At 40.0% G+C, this 17543-nt stretch overlaps 2 protein-coding genes across 11 annotated transcripts in view; both read left to right on the forward strand.

Moving 5' to 3' along the window:
• Positions 1-12597, forward strand: part of NSMCE4A (NSE4 homolog A, SMC5-SMC6 complex component) — a 19248-nt gene extending 6651 nt beyond the window's left edge. For both annotated transcript variants that reach the window (XM_045025093.1, XM_045025092.1), the window contains exons 5-11: positions 1154-1253; positions 2417-2507; positions 6824-6918; positions 9013-9061; positions 10808-10899; positions 11676-11745; positions 12358-12597. In XM_045025093.1, the coding sequence (XP_044881028.1) occupies positions 1154-1253; positions 2417-2507; positions 6824-6918; positions 9013-9061; positions 10808-10899; positions 11676-11745; positions 12358-12362 (502 nt within the window). In that variant the 3' untranslated portion in view covers positions 12363-12597. The remainder of the gene's footprint in view (positions 1-1153; positions 1254-2416; positions 2508-6823; positions 6919-9012; positions 9062-10807; positions 10900-11675; positions 11746-12357) is intronic.
• A 2779-nt stretch (positions 12598-15376) lies between these two features.
• The window catches only part of ATE1 (arginyltransferase 1), a 174884-nt gene continuing 172717 nt past the window's right edge, over positions 15377-17543 (forward strand). For 6 of the 9 annotated variants that reach the window (XM_045024765.1, XM_045024766.1, XM_045024772.1 and 3 more), the window contains exon 1: positions 15949-16140. In XM_045024765.1, the coding sequence (XP_044880700.1) occupies positions 16038-16140 (103 nt within the window). In that variant the 5' untranslated portion in view covers positions 15949-16037. Of the gene's footprint in view, positions 15511-15948; positions 16141-16352; positions 16448-17543 lie in introns of those variants that run through there. The other 3 variants (XM_045024770.1, XM_045024769.1, XM_045024771.1) reach the window with 3 other exon arrangements.

Below are 17543 nucleotides of genomic sequence, written 5' to 3' on the forward strand. Positions count from 1 at the left end.
GGTGCTGTCTCTGGGCTGCTGTCAAATGATCCTTGGTTATCTGACTCAGGCCCAGAAGCTCAGCATTAACTTCAGACAGTCCCAGCTCACCCTGTGATAGATCCCAATTTCCCAGTATAAATGAAAAAAATCAGTTTGGTCATCCTGTCCCTGCTAATGCTGTTTTTCCCCCCTACAAGTATAATTTCAGCTCTGATAAAAGGCTGAAGTATTTGAAGGCCTCAACCATCTATACAACGTGCACTACAAGTAACTGTTGCAAGTGGTTGTAGAGATGATCATATGGTCTAACACAGTGGATAGTAATAAAAGATGAATGGTATGTTGGGAAGACTAGTAGCTAGTTTACCATTTTAAAACATAAAAAACTATCTGAGATTAGAAGTACCAACAAAGTGCTGAAGGTAATTTTATTCTAATGTTATACTGGAAATGATCAAAGATATTGAATGGAAGAAAGTCTAACTTTGATTTCTTTGTAAATAGTTGAGTATGGACCTTTAGCTATACCCTCTTTTATATAAGTTTAGGTTTCCTATGGCAAAGTGTGAATATTGAGAAAGCACTGAATTTTTGGTATCCGTTGAAGTGCCCTATATTAGAACCCATGTTTTAAAAAAAAAATAGAAGATCTATATCCATTTTTCCGTCCATTGAACATACAATGCCCTATCCTGAGTTTTATTTCAAAATGAGAAGTTATTAACATGTTCATAGCTACAGGCCTACAATTGTAGAAATTAAACAAATGATCAGAGAAAAAATATAAAATTGGAGTATTTTCAGAAAAAGAAGCATGGAATACCCCAAAAGCTCAGTTTAAAGAAGATATACTATGTGTTACTAGTTAATATAAAAAGTCATGTCTCTGACAAATAGCTTTTAATTTATTTTACTAAAAAAACTTGGAATAAAATAATGCATTTAACAGTGTATTGATTTATGGTGTTGCAAAGCTGATTGCAAATCGTAACTCAGAGAACCATTAGTGGTGGCAGTTTATAGGAATCATAGTACATATTAGAAGCTTCATGTTCCGTTTCCTAGCATTATTTTCTATCTTAACCCCGCAAACTGCTCAATATATTCTCTAGTCTAGTGCGTACTTTAAAGTAGGTTTCATACATTCATGCTACTTTTCTACTTGGATTAGGTTGGGATCTTTCAAGGCTGATCCTCCTGTACCAAGGCAACGGATTGAGAGGCAGAAAAGGAAAGCAGGAACAGAAGAAAAAAGGGCAATGCCTGCTCAGGTTTGTAAAGTTATATTTGTAATAATCATTTTTGACAGCATAGCTACCCTAAGTCACTTTTTTTAGTTTGTGAATAATCTGTGTTTTCTCTGCCGCTATGGCTTCACTTAAAATGCTACAGTGGCACAACTGCAGTGGTGAGGATTCTCACGTTGCTGTAGTTAATCCACCTCCCTGAAAGGTGGTAGCTAGGTTGATGGAAGAATTAACTACATCTTTCTGGGTTGTGGATTTTTCACAACTCTGGGAGACTTAGGTGATGTGGTCGAAGTAGGAGATGATCAGGATTTTACGGAAGTATCTAATCTCTACTACCTGTATTTTCCGTTCAAGTTCTGCCGTAAGGGTCCATGTCTTGCACGCATACAGAAAAATGGAGATGAGCAATGTGTGCATTAGTTTCAGTTTGGATTCCAGGGAGATGTTCTTATTCCTCCAAATTGGCTTTAGCTTTGCCACTGCTGCATTAGTATACCCCTCTTTATTATAAATAAGACAGATCTGCAAAATCACATTACCTCATTAGTCTCCTGTTAGGAGTAATTTCAAATCTGTCATGACTTTTCTTAAGTAAATGTAAAACCTTTTATATCAATATAGGTCCAAGAAAACCTTAAGCAACTGTCCATTAAAGTAATAACAAGCCGCCTCCCCCCCATTAAACTGAATTTTAAAGTTTTAGAAGTTTATGCACCTGCAGAATTCTCCCAATTCCTCACAACTAGGAAAAACAAATGGGCCTTACAATAAGTCCTGGAAATAGATAAAACTGGAACTCTTGAGATGGATTGGAAGAGGGGAGAGTAAGTTTCCAAAGCACCTGCTAACTGTCTCCTTTCTTAAATAAGTGAGCTGCAGTTCAGGTGCCACTGTGCGTGCAGATGTGGCAAAGAAGAAAAGTAGTCTTTCAGATAAATAGGTTCCAGGTATTTGACGTAGTCAAGTACGTTACACAGATTGTGTTCAGTGACAGCACTGTTTATTACTCTGTCTTCTGTTTTTTATAGCCAAATGCAACAATTCAGAGCTGATGTTTTCTTTCTGCTTAGTACTAAAACTTGTCACTAAAAGAATGATTAAAAAAATGTAGAAAAATGTTTTTCTGTATAATGTTGGTTTACAGCAGGATAGATGCATGATTCTTGATTTATTTATTTATTCAGTTGAAGAAAATGGAAGAATCTCATGAGGAAACCACAGAAAAAGAAGTAGAGAGGATCCTGGGATTGCTACAGACCTATTTTAATGATGATCGTAAGTATGCCTCCAATTTAGCTAAAATTTGCACTATCGGAGGTTTGTAATATGCTACATTGATTACGCTTTGGAAGCTAGGGAATGATACTCTGCTGCTACATTAGTTACTAATGGGGTTTAGCATCTGTGTGTCCTTTGCTGGGGAGGAGGTTTGGGTTGTAGACTTAAAACTCTGGGCACATTGTAAATTCTGTCTCTCTGCGGTCTCCACAGTGATTGTACTGTATTTGTGGCCTTCTGCAGTTGCAGCATTTAGCCTGTGGAGCTATTGTTTCTGTTTACAGACTCAGAAAGACATGGTTTCACATTTGGAACAATAAGGACTAGACACTTGATGTTTTTAAATGTAAGCTTGGGTTCTGCTGAAACTGATGAAGGCAACTAAAGAAATGCAGGTATGGTATATGGCAGTGAACCAGTTCAACTAATCTCTAGTCAAAAATAGGGTATTAGAAAGGTTCCTCTAGTCTTAAATAATTTATTTATTTATTTATTTAAACAAGGAGATGGTAGTTGGCTGCTGTCACGGTTAACTTATGATATTGTACAAAGTTAATGTACGGTATCATAAGTTATGACAAATGACGCAAACTGTTGTGAGACCTCATCCAAAATATGTTTTTTGAGGGGACATTAGTTAGGGCTCTACTTGAATTTCAGCGAGTGTTATTTATGAGATTTTTGGATGTGTTGAGAACTTTTTTTCTATGACTTGTGTATTGCCTTGGCTAGCAAAGGCCAGTAGGGGAAAAACTGAATCCTTCACTGATGGCAACTGACAGTCCCTCTGTTAAGGGAATACAAAATTCTAGATGGCCTTCAGGCAGAGTGTTTTGTGGGGCCTGTGTTCTAGAAACCAGCCCTTGGTGTTGAGAGTCTATTCATTATCGAACTGTATTTAATCTTTTATTTTTGGTTCTGATTATTATTATTTGGATTGTTATGATGTGACAGTTTTCACAGCATATGGATTTCTTTGACTTGATCTTTGCCAGTCTGGGTTTTGACCTGGAGAAGGCAAGACTGCTACTTGTGGTGCTGGTCAATGATCTTCTCATAACATTGTCAACATAACTTTTATCCATCTTTATCTATCAGTTGCCTTTGTTAGTGTTGATCTTGAGGCGGTGGTAACTCTCATTCAGACAGGAACGTGAGAGTAGATAAGTCTACCTTTTCAGTAGCTTCATTCTTTCCCTTCTGAGATCCCAGAGAGTAGTTTCGTGCAATTGCTCTTCTGCCCCAAAGATTATTTTGTGTGGTTCTGCAGGATTCTACTTGGTCACATTTCCTGTTAGATGTGTACATGTAGCAAGGAAATATGTGGTGTCTGAATATGATAGTGACACCCAGTTTTCTGTCTACATTTTGTCTGATCCAGAGGGCATACTTGAGCATGTGTCTCTGGCAAGCTAAAAATTTGGGCCTGGATGATGGGAAGCTAGCTGAAACTGAGTTTGCATAAGGGAGAGATGAAGATGGTAGACCACTGAATCAGCCAGAGGCTATAGCAAAAATTATTAGCCTCTTTGAAGGTTGTCACTCAAATTCACTTTTTAGGAATTGTCTGATTCCCAACTGCATTTAGATGATATAAATAAGTAGGGTTGCATTTTCCAATCTGTCTGGTCAGGAGGTTGCGACCTTTTATGATTTATACAGCCCTTTCTATTGTGATATATGCCTTTGTCACCTCAAGATTAAGCCATATACTCTCCATGGGGCTACATCTTTAGTTCACTAAAACTGAAGCTAATGCTGAATGCAGCTCTTCACTTCTTAAGCAGGTGTCTTGCTGCAAACGTGCAGTGACAGTACTTGGAATTTGCATTGGCTGCCTATTGGCTTCTGGCTCGAGATAAAGGTGGTGGTTTGGACCTGAGAAGCCCTAAATAGCTTGGGCCCTGCCTGCCTTCACCTGAGATTGACACAGTTTGGGTAGTGAGGGGTGTTGAAGCTGGAGCTTACTTGGTATTTGAGGGGGCGCTATTGGCAGGGCATTCTGAGGGCTGTGGAAGTAGAGCAAGAACTGACTGGGATTTCAATGCAAACAGTCACCTCTGTGAGCAAGAGTCAGGCTAGCTGTAACCCTAATAACGCGAGATTTGTAGAAGCGAGGATTGTGTGAGGCGAGTGGGAAAGAACTATGTGAGAAGTTGTTGCGACTTTGTGTCGATAAGGAGGAATGTAGACTTGCGTCTAAATAGAAGTGAGGAAAAATAAGATATCAAGATGGCCTATGTATAAACAAAATGCAGCTGTTGCTTATTATTGTATGTAACAAAAAGTATAAATGCTTGCTGCAGTTGTTTACCTGTAGAGACCTGCCTAGTAGGGGGGAAACCCTGTGTTCTAGCGCACACTCTCTCCCTCTATACAATTGCTTGAGAAATAAAGTATCTGACTTTGCTGCACCCAAAACCAAAAAGTGAGAACTAAGTTTTTCTCCGACAGGGCCTTTCAACTTTCCAATTCATTTTCCCATCTCGGTTGGAAATAATCTGAATTTGTTGACATCTAGAACCAAGAGTAAGTCTACTCTTAGACTTAAGTGTGGTGGGGGTGATTCTCAGGTCGAGGAGACATACCTGCATACATTCCCAGATTGAGGAGACATACTCTCATCAAGCTAGCATACTAAGAATAGTAGTGTAGCCAAAGTACCCTGGGAAGTGGTGTACTCAGGGTGGTCAGCTTCGCCCTGTGCATGCTACTTTGGCTACACTACTATTTTTAGTGTGCTAGCTCAATGACAGCTAGTGTGAATATGTGCACTGGAGCTGGGAATCACCCCCAGCTTCCAGTATAGACCTAGTCTAAAAGCCTACCTGTTTGGAAGACTAAGGTGGATAGGGTTTGAGGGTTTTGTCAACTCAAAGGTGTGGAGTTTGTGCTTTCTGTCAAAGCAGAGATGAGGATGTTTAAATATTTGTTGTGTGTTGTGCTTGGCTATTTTTTATGCTTGGAGTAAAGAGGTGCAGGCACTTTGATCGCCGGTCTCCCATTGTTGTTTTTGTTTCTGTTACGGATCTTTTTTTAAAATTTGTTGTGCATTTAAAATCAGAGAGAGGTGTGTCGGTTTTCATTTTAAATAAACAAATACACCTCTACCCTGATATAACACAAATTCGGATATAATGCGGTAAAGCAGTGCCCTAAGGGGGTGGAGAGGGAGGAGACTGCGCACTTTGGCCGATCAAAGCAAGTTTGATATAAAGCGGTTTCACCTATAACACGGTAAGACCTTTTTTGGCTCCCAAGGACAGCGTTATATCGGGGTAGAGGTGTAGTTCTTTTTACAACATTTTGCAGTCTCAAAGGCTAATATTTAGGGTGGGAAGAAATCACTTAAACATTTTGCTGTTTTGGCTTCATCTCGTGTCTTGCCCTGATGCTGGGATCCCAATCAGGATGCAGAATCTCTAATTTTCAGAATTGAATGGGGAAACTGATTCAGTTAGTTGTTTATCTTGTTTTTGTTTTAAAGTTTTTTGCATATGCAATAAATATGCTGATAGTGGACACACTTTTGCCAGTAGTATATTGTATAAGAGCATTTTAGTAGTATTGATCATCTATATTTAAAAAAATCTCCTACTAGACTTGCAGGGAAAACATATATGTTTTAAAAAAAAAAGTGTACTTAGGATGCATAACTGGGAAACTTCTTTTAACAAGACTCTAGCCAGAGAGAGTTCAGAGCCTTCAATTAAATGTCTTTTGGCCTCCTACCACCCTTTCCTTTCCTTTTAATCCTTTCCAGTGCATAGCCATTCCAACAGGGCAGGGCGTGTTAGCACTTATCTTGCAGGAGTGTTCTTAATCCCTTTCAGTGTAGGGTCCCATGCAATGGCAAAGCTCTCTAGATAAGGGCAGGAAAAGGTCCATTTTAGAACACTGTTTCTTCCATTAATTGAATATTGGGGGTTTTATAGCAAAAGAATACAAAGCATTCCCTCTTCCGAATGCCATACTCCTTTGGAGTGAAAGGTTGATCAATATTTGTGATCTCCAAAAACAACAACAAAAAATTAATGAAACAATGACTATTTTAACTCCTTTATTTCATTTCAGGTGTATGTGGGAAGGCGGGATGTAGCGGGAAGAAAGATTGTGGGTTTTTTTTTTTAAACAGCATATTACCCGTATTACATTTGAAAATGTATTAAAATTGTTTCACGTGAGAACAGTTAAATATATAACCATTGCTTAAGCCCTACATAGAATATTATATCTCTTAAATTAGAATTTACATCTCTGCTAGCTTTATGTATACCATTTGTTTTATAACCACTGTTTTCTTATGTCTATAGCCAATATACCTATTTCCTTCTTTGATTTTGTGATTGATCCAAGTTCTTTTGCACGCACTGTGGAAAACATCTTTCATGTGTCCTTCATTATAAGGGTAAGGAGTAACTTGGTCTTCAAATCTTATTTGGAATGGTACAAGAAAACCAGAATATTTGTTTGTTTGTTTATTGTAATTGTAGCTGCTGTTTCCACAATTTTGGCTAGGTAGTATATTTTTTGCTTCTGGGACAGGATGGTGTGGGAATACAGGTCTAACATTTGATACTCTGGAGTCCAACTCTGCCAATAAAATTTTCACAAATGCAAATCAAAGTGTTTTGAAATCTCATTCTTTTCATTAGTCTAATAGAGAAGCTTTAATAGATTTCTGATAAAAGACAATAAAGCATAAATGGATTTTACATTGTCACCAGAACCCTAAGATAAAAGTTGGGGTGGATTGATTTAAATTAAAGCTATATAAATCAGCAATCAGGAATTGTGATCTTGTTTTGCATTTATACTTTAGTTACTGTGTTAAAGGTTAATTCTCATTGGTCAGTACTTGTTGCTAACAGGAGGATACACTATAACAAATACACATCATTGCTTAAATTAAGAGTTTAACATACATTTTTTAAAAAATTAATTTTTACATTTATATTGTTAGAAAATGGTGAATGACGCTACTTTTTTAAAATTTACCGTGTTGTTTCAAGCTGCATTTGCATGAAAATCTGTTTGTTTTTAAAAAATTAAATGTTTAGCACTTTTAAAAAAAATTATTTAGTATTATTAATGTCTGTTTTGCATTTGTAAGTATGGTTTATGCATTGAGCCTGGGACTTGTACCCAGAAACTCCTGAGATCTAATCCTTGTTCTGACACTGACTCATTGGGTGGACTTATCCATGTGGTTTGTCTGCGTAGATCACCTGTGGGCCACACGCAGCCCGTCAGGGTAATCCGCTGGTGGACCGTGAGAGAGTTTGTTTACATTGGCACAGCCGCCTGCAGTTCCCAGTTGCCGCAGTTTGCACGACAATGGGAGCTGCGGGAAGTGGCAGCAAGCAACTGGCGTAAATGCATCTGGTTGTGAAATCAGCCATTTACCTCCCACAGAGGTGTTTTGAGGGGGTTTTTTAGTGTGTGTTTGTAAAGCATTTTAAAGAACTAAAACTTTGTGTAAGCACTTACATTATCTTGACTATATTTTTGTAAATTAATCCTCAATTAATCTGTGAAAGTGCTTTGCTCCTTTTGCCTGATTTCAGACATGAAGTATGGAGTACCAAGCATTATTCTTCACCTGAATGACATTGTCCAGCAAGAAATAGGAGTAATGCAAATGTGGTGGTTTTTTTTTTCTTTCTTTTTAAGCTGCTGGTAAATATATCAAGTTACCAGTCTCAGAACTGTGGAATATATTGGAATAGTAGTTGAATTGTTTTTAAGCTGAGTTTTAAGTACAAAAGCCTGTAATCGCTTAAGAAGACCATATTTTCCTGCCCATGTATTTTAATGGATTTAATTCTGTAGTTGACACATTTTTAATTCCAAATGCCCCATTTTTATATCCTTATAACTTAAGTATTTTGCTTTGGGCTGCAATACCTCAAGTTTCTCTGCCTAAAATACCCTCTCTTGCAAAGTTTTAGCATATAATTAAAGTTTTTTTCAGTGGTTTAAAAGTATCCAATCTAGTTCTCAAATCTTTTCAGGACTATCTGTTCAGGTAACCTACTCTTCTTAATTCAAGTTTGGCATGTTTGTAATCAGTGAAAGGTATTTTTTCAAATTCACCAAAGAAAATTTGAAAATGAATGAATGAAAATATAGTTTTCATTATCGATTTAAAATGCATGTGGTGTAATTACCAAGGGAAGTGTGTCCATACTATATTCATGTTATGGTTGAGATTTTATAGATACATGTTAGCAACTGTAAATTTGCACTCCTGTGAATATGTAGGAAGTATGTACTGAATTTGCAAGAGGCTTAGTTATTCTTGCTCTGGTAACATAACTAAGATTCTTGATGCAAGAATATATGTATTTTCCACTGATACAGCATTGCAAAGTTAGTCATATAAATAAATGAAAAATGTGTAGCCTTTTAAAAAAAAATTGTCATTGTCTATTTCAATGTTTTAAATCATCCGAACAGTTGTAGTTTCTGTAATTCTAAATCAAATTGTATTGCATTCTAGGATGGCTTTGCAAGAATAAAGCTGGATCAGGACAAACTGCCAGTAATAGGTAAAATACATTTAACTTTTTAAAAGACAAATTACTTAAGCACCAAAAGAGCTTGTGTATCTAGAAGGTTTATAGGTCTTTTAACCAATAGGTTTAGGACTTGTAACTCAAGACCAGACTATGACCCATTGCCTTCAGTGGGCATTGCTTCTGTCCCTATGTGGTATCTGCTCTGTAGGCCTGATCACATAACCCTTACTTATTTGAGTAACTGTAGGATAGGGCCATGCATCTTTCAAAGTATTGCAAGCAAACAGAAAGCACTATAACTTGCCTTTGTTAAATGAAGAGTCCTTTAAAGATTGTTAGTTTCAAACCAGTACTATTAGGCTGCTGGACATCCCCCCTTCCCCCCCCCAAAAGAAAAGGGCAAGGCCCAAGAATTCATGGGCTTTGGTATACAGGCCACTGAAGTTGCTAAAAACGTTGCTATTAACTTCATTAGGCTGCAGCTCAGGCCCTATATGAGCTAAGAACATACATAAGAATGGACATACTGGATCAGACCAAAGGTCCATCTAGCCCAGTGTCCTGTCTTCTGACAGTGGCCAATGCCAGGTGCCCAAGAGGGAATGAACAGAACAGGTAATCATCAGGTGATCCATCCCCTGTTGCCCATTCCCAGATTCTGGCAAAAGAAGCTAAATTCTGGCTAAAGAAGTATCTGTCAAAAAAAAAAAATGGAAATCTAATCCAAGTGAACCTAATAGAAAGAAGTATAAATTATGGCAGGTAAAAAGTAAGACGAACATTAGGATAGCAAAGAGAATTTGAAGAGAAAATAATTTGCAAAAAAACAAAATTCTTATAATAGACAAAGCAGGAAGTCTGCAAAAGGAAGCCTGCAAAAGCAAAGCAGGAAGCCTGGTGTGTCTTCTAGAATGCCAAGGAAAAAGAGGGCAATTGAGGATAAACTAAACAATTTTTTTTTAGTCTTCACAGAGGGTGATGGGGTATATCTACCTCAGACCTTCATTTTTTAGGTAAAGTATTAGTCCTGGAACAAACTGATAAAGAGCAGTAAGTTACCTGCACCAGATAGTATTAATCCAAGAGTGCTAAAAGAATAAGAAGGAAGTTGACAGTGGCAAGCAAAAAATGCAATATCATTAAAGTCAGCTACAGATGACTGGAGAACTGAAGGGGAGCAGATGTCATATAAGAGGCAGTGGGAGCAATCCTGGGAATTACAGACCAATGAGCCTTACATCAATACCAGGAAAACTGATTTAAAACAAGAATTAAGAACAGAATTATGAACACCTAGATTGTAATATTGAAGGGACAAACAAGTGCATCACTTATAAAAGATAATTGTGTCTAATCTAGAATTCCCTGAGCATGTCATCAGTCATTAGTGAAGGAGAGTTAGTTGACATGAATTGACAATATCTTTCCTAAGAGGATACTAGGAGAACATGAGGTGTGAGGTAAAATACTGTAATGGATTAGAAACTGAAATGTGGTAATAAATAGGTGAAGTTTTAAGATGGCAAAAGATATATATTTTGACTGAAACAGTTTGGCAGATTTGACACAAATTCACTACCAACTACCAAAGTTAGGAGAATGTCTATTGTTTTTGTTTGTGTAGCATCTGGTACTGGTCTGTCAGAGACATAATTCTGGACTAGATGGGCCACTAATTTGATCTGATATGGTAATTCTGATGTTCCTGAAGAGTACTGTAACACTTGACATGCCTTTCTAACTGTATGGGTCCTGAAAATGTGGTATTTTGAACAGAGCCTTCACGTGAAGAGGAAGGTAGGGAAAATGACCAGAATGCCCAAGTACGGAACCAAGCAGTCATATCTTTGAGCCATCAAGACTGGAAGGTACAATAGATGACACTGCCTTTGCTTTAGTTGAAATTTTAAGGGTCTTGGAGAGCTGTGCTATTCTATGTACACATCTTAGTATCAATACATATTGATCATTATGGACCCTGGAAAACTAGTAGGTACAATCAAATAGTTTCTTTCTGTAGTGAGAGATGGAATGGAGACTTCATTCCAGTGCATGGGTGCCCTGTGACATTTATATTGCTTCCAATCTAAGGCTGTGCCACTACAAATAACTGGCAATTACTCTACTATGTAAAGGCCAAGTAGATATTAGAAGCAAGTTCAAATTGCTATTTGTTTTCCCGTTACATGGCATTCAGTCATGGGGGGGAAAAAGCAATGTCTTTGCTATTTTATTGTATCCATAATCTGATTTAAAAGAATGTCCTACGGTGCACAAAATCAGGCTTATTTAAGTTCCTGAAGGTGGTATGAAACAATGATAGTGCTCCATATGGCGAAATGCTAATTGTAAAAGCTGTCATGTATGGACCCACTTTTCACAGGCTGGGTGTGCAGAACTTGGTGATCTGAAGTTTAATTTGACTAATAGACCTCCAAGTGATTTTATTTATATGTATACCTTAAGCAAAAAGAGGGTTTTGGCACATGGAACTCCCATCCCTCCTCCTCCCCAGTTGACCTAATCATTCTAACAAGTGCTGAAATGTGAGAGCCCTGTGTATTTCTAATGCAACTAATTATTTTGTGTTTAAGTAGTCACAGTAGTGTAATAAACTTTTTTTTATCTTACTTTCTCTGATCAGGACATTGTAGAAACTTTTGAAATCACAGAACCTATGATTCCCCCTCCTGGTGTCAGCCAAGAAAATGAAAGTAAGTATTTGTCAGAAGACTTCTTCATAGTTCAATCCGTATATTTTGTATGTATTTGAAAGAATTGTAGAGAAATTACCTACAATGCTTGTATAATCTGTAGAATTTAATATGTTTAATGTAAATACTTGAAATTGCATATTTGTTTAGGTTTTTTTCCTCTTAAGTATACTTTAAAGACCACTTTAATTTAGGTGAGCTACTCTGGATATTGCAAAGTGTTTAATTACAATGATGGGTGCTGTAGAAAAACCTGAGTGTGACTATATTCTTTGTGGGTCAAAAGTCTTTGCATATAAATCTTCTAAACAGCAAAGAGTTGAAATATGTGTATTTGAACATGTGACGGCCAGCTAGTTTTTGGTTTTCAAAACTTCATACTGATATTTTAAATGTAATGCTGTGAATGATCATGGTTTAGTTTATACAATTATTAATTTTAAAAAGGACAGTTGATAATAAGGGATAAAATATTCTAAGGGCATCTTAAAATACATCTATGGAATTTATTGTTTAGGAATAAAATACATGAAGGAGCAATGATAAATGCAGTGTAATAATGTTTAGGTGATATTGAACTGTCTCTTAAAATGTTCTTTATTTCTTTTCTAGGTTAGGTGCCGTGAAGAAAATATGTGTTTTAAAATATTCAAATAAGTTTTATATGTATATACTGTATGATAAAATTTATTTTTGATGAGAACACTAGTTTAAATTCAATGCTTTTTATATAACAAGCTTATTGTATCTTTTTATTTATACATGTCATTTACAGTAGTAAAGGTTGTCATGATACATAAGGCATTTTCATCCTATTGTGATTTTCTTTAATAAAGTCCTTCTGTAAGTTGACTGTTTTTCCAAATTTTTATACAATAAATGTAGACAGGGATGGCTCAGAATACACAGTCTACACAATGACTGCACCTTAAGTTCCATTTGTGGTTATTAGTGATTGTTATTGATACTCTGAACTTGATATGGAGGTGGGGCATATGGGAAATAGGTGGTTTAGAACGCCTCACTGGGAGCTTTAGACAAATGTTGGTGTCACAATTGAAGTGGAATGAGAATGCAATGAATATAAACACCAGGGGAAGAAACAAAAAACGTGTTGTAATGCTCACTCATACTATACGCTGTTAAAACAGTTTTTGTATCTGTCAGCATTTAACCTGCAACTGTAGAGTAGAGGCGAGGAATGAGATTGATAGAGGATATTAAAACACAGGGAAATAAAGAGTTAAATAGGATAGTGTTTCACTCACTGACATTGGGGGGAGGAGGAGGAGGAGGAAAAGAATCAGAAGGGAAATGAAATAAAAGCAAAAGAACAAAAGTAAGGAAGAAACAGCAGTACTCACTTTCTTCTATTGAGATTTCTGTGAAATCCTTAGAACAAGAGGTGCCTTTGGTTATTTAAAAAAATAAATAAATCACCTGAGCTCACAAGTACTGAGTGGTTCAAAAGGAACTGTCACCAGGTTTGTCAGACACTGGTCTACCTTCAACTACTAGTTCCTGACAGGTCAAAGCAATTGCAAAATGTACATGGAGATTCTTTAAACTAATATCCAGTAAATAAACAGCCTTTTTCAGGGACAGGGTAAGATGTATATGGGCATATTTGCATCTCACTGCCAAACTTTTTCTACATGCAATTCTTATTAATTTTGTAGGTGACTCAAGAATCCAGTGCTCCATTCATCTGCTTGAAGGCCTATCCTGTCATAAGCCATGCTGTCAGAGATGGCTCCTGGGTTGGGGTGGAATGAGATGCTCTGGTGGTGAAAAAGAATTTGAGGCTGGGATCAGGTTTGGTTAGCTGCAAGAGAGCTGAGAAACACTGGTCTCCGTGATCATGATGCCATGGTGATTATCAGCTCCTTGTTTCTCCTAATCTTTATTAGGACTTTTCATATTGAGGCAGTGGTAGAAAGGCACTTAGGAGCCTCATTCCTCAATGGAAAGAGGAGACATTGCTGCTTGTTGCAGTCTTTGTTGTTTGAGCAGAAAATTGCTACTACTCAAAAGAATGACTAAGAGATTCATCCACTACCAAAGAATACCTCATCAGAAGAATTATGAGATTGAGCATGGAGCAAATCAGTTTGTCTTCAATTCTACTCTCATAGAAGTTGGTGTGTTTTAAGGATTTAAAGGGGTCCCATAATCAAAATTGCCTTTTGCTGAAGGAGAAGGAAGAGTCAGAGACATGCAGAAGTGGCAGGTGAGGGAGCCAGTGTTGTGCTTGATATGTTTGTACGTGGCAGCTGTGAACCTCCTGGGAGAACAGGAACACTCTGTAATTCCTTTCTTCCCCCATTATGGGGAACCTCCTTAGATTGCCAGGGGCCAGGAGAACAGGCATGTTCAGTGCATGCAGAGCAAGACAGGGCTGAAAATGGGAAAAGGTGGTGTATGTCACAAATACTCCATGTTGGAGGGAGTAAACCGGAAATGGTCAAGCTCAGTGCATGGCACAACTGCCTTGCAGAGGGATGAGGGAAACTAATAATGGGGAACTCTATGCTTGCACCAGGCCCATGGTGCTGTGGGAGGAGAAGAGACTAGTCCCACTTTTACAAAAGATAAATTCATTTCACACGCACTTTAATGTGGAATTAAAGTTGCTTATACTCAACTGCTTCCTGGGCCCCACTCCTCCTACCCTTCCCAATATGAGTTTAATTCCAAAAACTCCAGAGTTAGAAAAGGTAAGATATATAGAGTACAGTCTTTCCCACAAAGGGAGAGCATTACAAGGGGAAAAAAAAACCCAAACCCACCAGCAAATGTGTTGGAAGACCTTGAGGTGCATAGTTAAGGTGACATCTCCCCCTAACTCTTACACATATCTAAGAATAGTAAGTGAAACTTTAGGCATAAATTGATTCTTTTAAGGTAATGTCCCTTTACAGCCCCTGACTTGCTCAAAAATAGCTTTAGTAAAGGGAAAAACCTCATCATCATGGCAGAGTTCATGCCTTTAACCTGCCATAACCCACTTTTATTTTTGTAACAAAGGGCTTCAGTCCTAAAATTACATCTGGTTACTTGTGTTCCTAAAGTGTATCCCACAATAAATAACAAACACTATTGATTGTTTTGATCATCTTGCCCTCAATCCTGCATTTACTATAATTGTGTACTAAACATTTTATTTAGGCTCTACAGCATAGTGTATGAGTATTAGCTAGCTGATCGCTGTAGTAATAGGTTTCACGAGAAGTACCAGCTGTAGGTTAACCCTACTGCAGGTGCAATACCTTCTTTGTTTTGCGTTGCTTAAAATAATTGAACAAACACCTAGGCAGGGCTGTGATCTAGCTGAGGAAGTTTTATAGCCTCATACACCCCTACATCCACCCAGGCTTCCAAGCCATGAATTTTCAATGCCCAGAGCAAGTTCTTGCAGCGGAGCAGCTCCCGGTGCGTTGAACAGATGTGCAGAAGCCCAGCGTACTGCACCCTCACCGCAGCTAAAATGATATGATTCCAACTCCCAAAATGCACGAAATGGGTAAACCTGGCTGCGTCCTGGCTGAAGGCTTGTCGGATAGGGCCCATGCACACGGTGGAGCAGCTGCGACCTTTCCCCCCCGCCCGTGGAGTGGCGCTGCAGGGTGCAGTCCGTAGCCGGGTGGGAGCTAAGCAAGCTCGGGCGGCTGTGCACGATGCACTGCACCGTAGTGGAGTACAGCGGCTGGAAGGAGGGCTACCCGTGTGGCTACTGCGCCTCTGCCCAGGGGAAAGTCTCCATTGGTAAGTGGGTAAAGGGCTGGGCTAGAAACAAGCCCTGCAACACCGGCTCTCGCAAATGCCGAGCAGGCAGCCCCGATCTTCGTGCACTGCCCGCCCGGGAGCAGGGCCCAGCCCTCTCTGCCTGCTCCTACCTGGGCCGGAGTACACAGCACCTCCGCAGGTGCCTGGGCAGAGGTACAGCCCGCCCGACACAGGCGGGGCATCCCGCTCACCACCGGGCTGGGCCGGAGGCCTGACATACCGCTGGGACCCCGTAACCCACCCCCGTTCTCCTCGAGCGAGCTCCCGTGCCCTTAGTAAAGAGGACGGACCCGCCCCTGTATTTCTACTGGAAAACCTGTGGGCTGCCCTTAGTAAAGATGGCGGAGTTTATGACCGTTGTTCCTACCTATGGTGACGCAACCAAGCCGGGCTTGCCCATAACCAAAATGGCGGCGACGGCTGCTTCCGGGTTTCCCGGGGTCGCTGGTAGGGTTCCAGGCCCGGCGCTGCCCTGAGCTGGTGGGTCAGTGCGGACCGTGGGGAAAATGGCGGCGGCCGACCGCTCCTCGAGCATCGTGGAGTACTTCGGGGGAGAGGCCGGCTACCGCTGCGGCTACTGCAAGAACGTGACTGGCAACCTCTCCCACGGTGCGGGCCGGGACCTCCCCGGGGGCGGGGGCTGGCGGGTAGGACACTGGGCGAGGGGAGATGGAGGAGTAGCCGGGGGGCGGTTGCTGGAGCTGAGGGGCCCCGGGACAGGTTAAAGGGGACTGAGGGGCAGTTGGGCGGGCGGGCCGACCCGCAAGATAGCCTGTGGGGAGGGCCTGATGCGGGCAGTGTAGCTGAGGGGATTGGTTTGATTCTGGCTGCAGGACAGGGAGAGTTGCCCGTGTGAAGGGGGCCAGGGGAGAAGAAGATACGTTGGGACTGGGAGAGAGGGGACTTGAGAGTATAGGTGCTTCTTTGTTTATTTTGGGCTGAGGGAAGTGTGGGAACCGGGCACGTTCATAGGTTGGCTGGTGGAAGGGGTAGGCTCTGAGGGTTAAGATCCAGTAGCAACCTCTTCATATTAAAATACCTTGACAAAAGCTGCCCCTTCTCCTCTTAAGCCTTTTTGTGAGCCCTGCTTCCCCCCGCCCCCATTTCTATCAAGCCTGTATCTGTGTAGAGTTTACATGTGTGCCATTCACTCCCAAAAGTTTAAAAAAGATCTCCTTAAAGTAGGCTATGCCACTTTTGGCTGTGGGAGATGTAGCATTTGTGGACTGAGGGAAGTTGGCATTCAGATTGATAGTCAGGAGAGGTATGGGATGTGTCTGACCTTGCTGCTGACTTGCAACATGACCTTGCAAGTCACTTAAAGCCAAACTTTCAAACCTGGCCTCTAATGTGGGTGCTTCCGTTTTTGGATTCCTAGCTTCAAAGAACCTAGATCTTGACATTCGAGGTGCTTAGAACCCCCAACTTGTAACTGAACTCAGTGGGAGCTGTGGTCACTGAAAAGTTAGGTACATAGGTTTGAAAATGTATCCCCATACCTGTGTGGGCCTCAATTTGCCTATTCTTAACACAGGAATAATATTTACTTATTTCATAATCAAATATTAATATTATTTGTGAAAGACTTTCAGCTCTAAAAAGGAAACATTTAAATATTGTTTTTACACTATTAATAGATGGGTATTTCATTATGATCAATTTTAATGATTTGTCTAGATGTACTTTTTGCAAGTATAAGTAGCTATTCAGTGTTGGGCAGTGTGAAACTGACAAGAATCATGTCAATTTCATGCAGCAGCTGCAGAGGCTTACAGGGTCTGTAATTGGGGGGCTGCCCCACCATGTGGACTGCTCATGGCTGGATGCACAACAGGGCTTCTGTGGGAGTTGCTGGGCCATCCAGCCTGGAAGTCTAGAAGCCCAGGTATCTCTAGCCCAAGACAGTCAAAGCTGCAGGGCTGCCCCAGAGTTGCAAACCCTGGATGCCCCTCTCAGGACATACAGACTCCTAGCTGCAGAGCCAGGAAGCTGGAAGCCCTCAGAGTATGTCT

This window comes from Mauremys mutica, chromosome 7 (assembly GCF_020497125.1).
Source record: "Mauremys mutica isolate MM-2020 ecotype Southern chromosome 7, ASM2049712v1, whole genome shotgun sequence".
Taxonomy (NCBI): Eukaryota; Metazoa; Chordata; order Testudines; family Geoemydidae; genus Mauremys; species Mauremys mutica.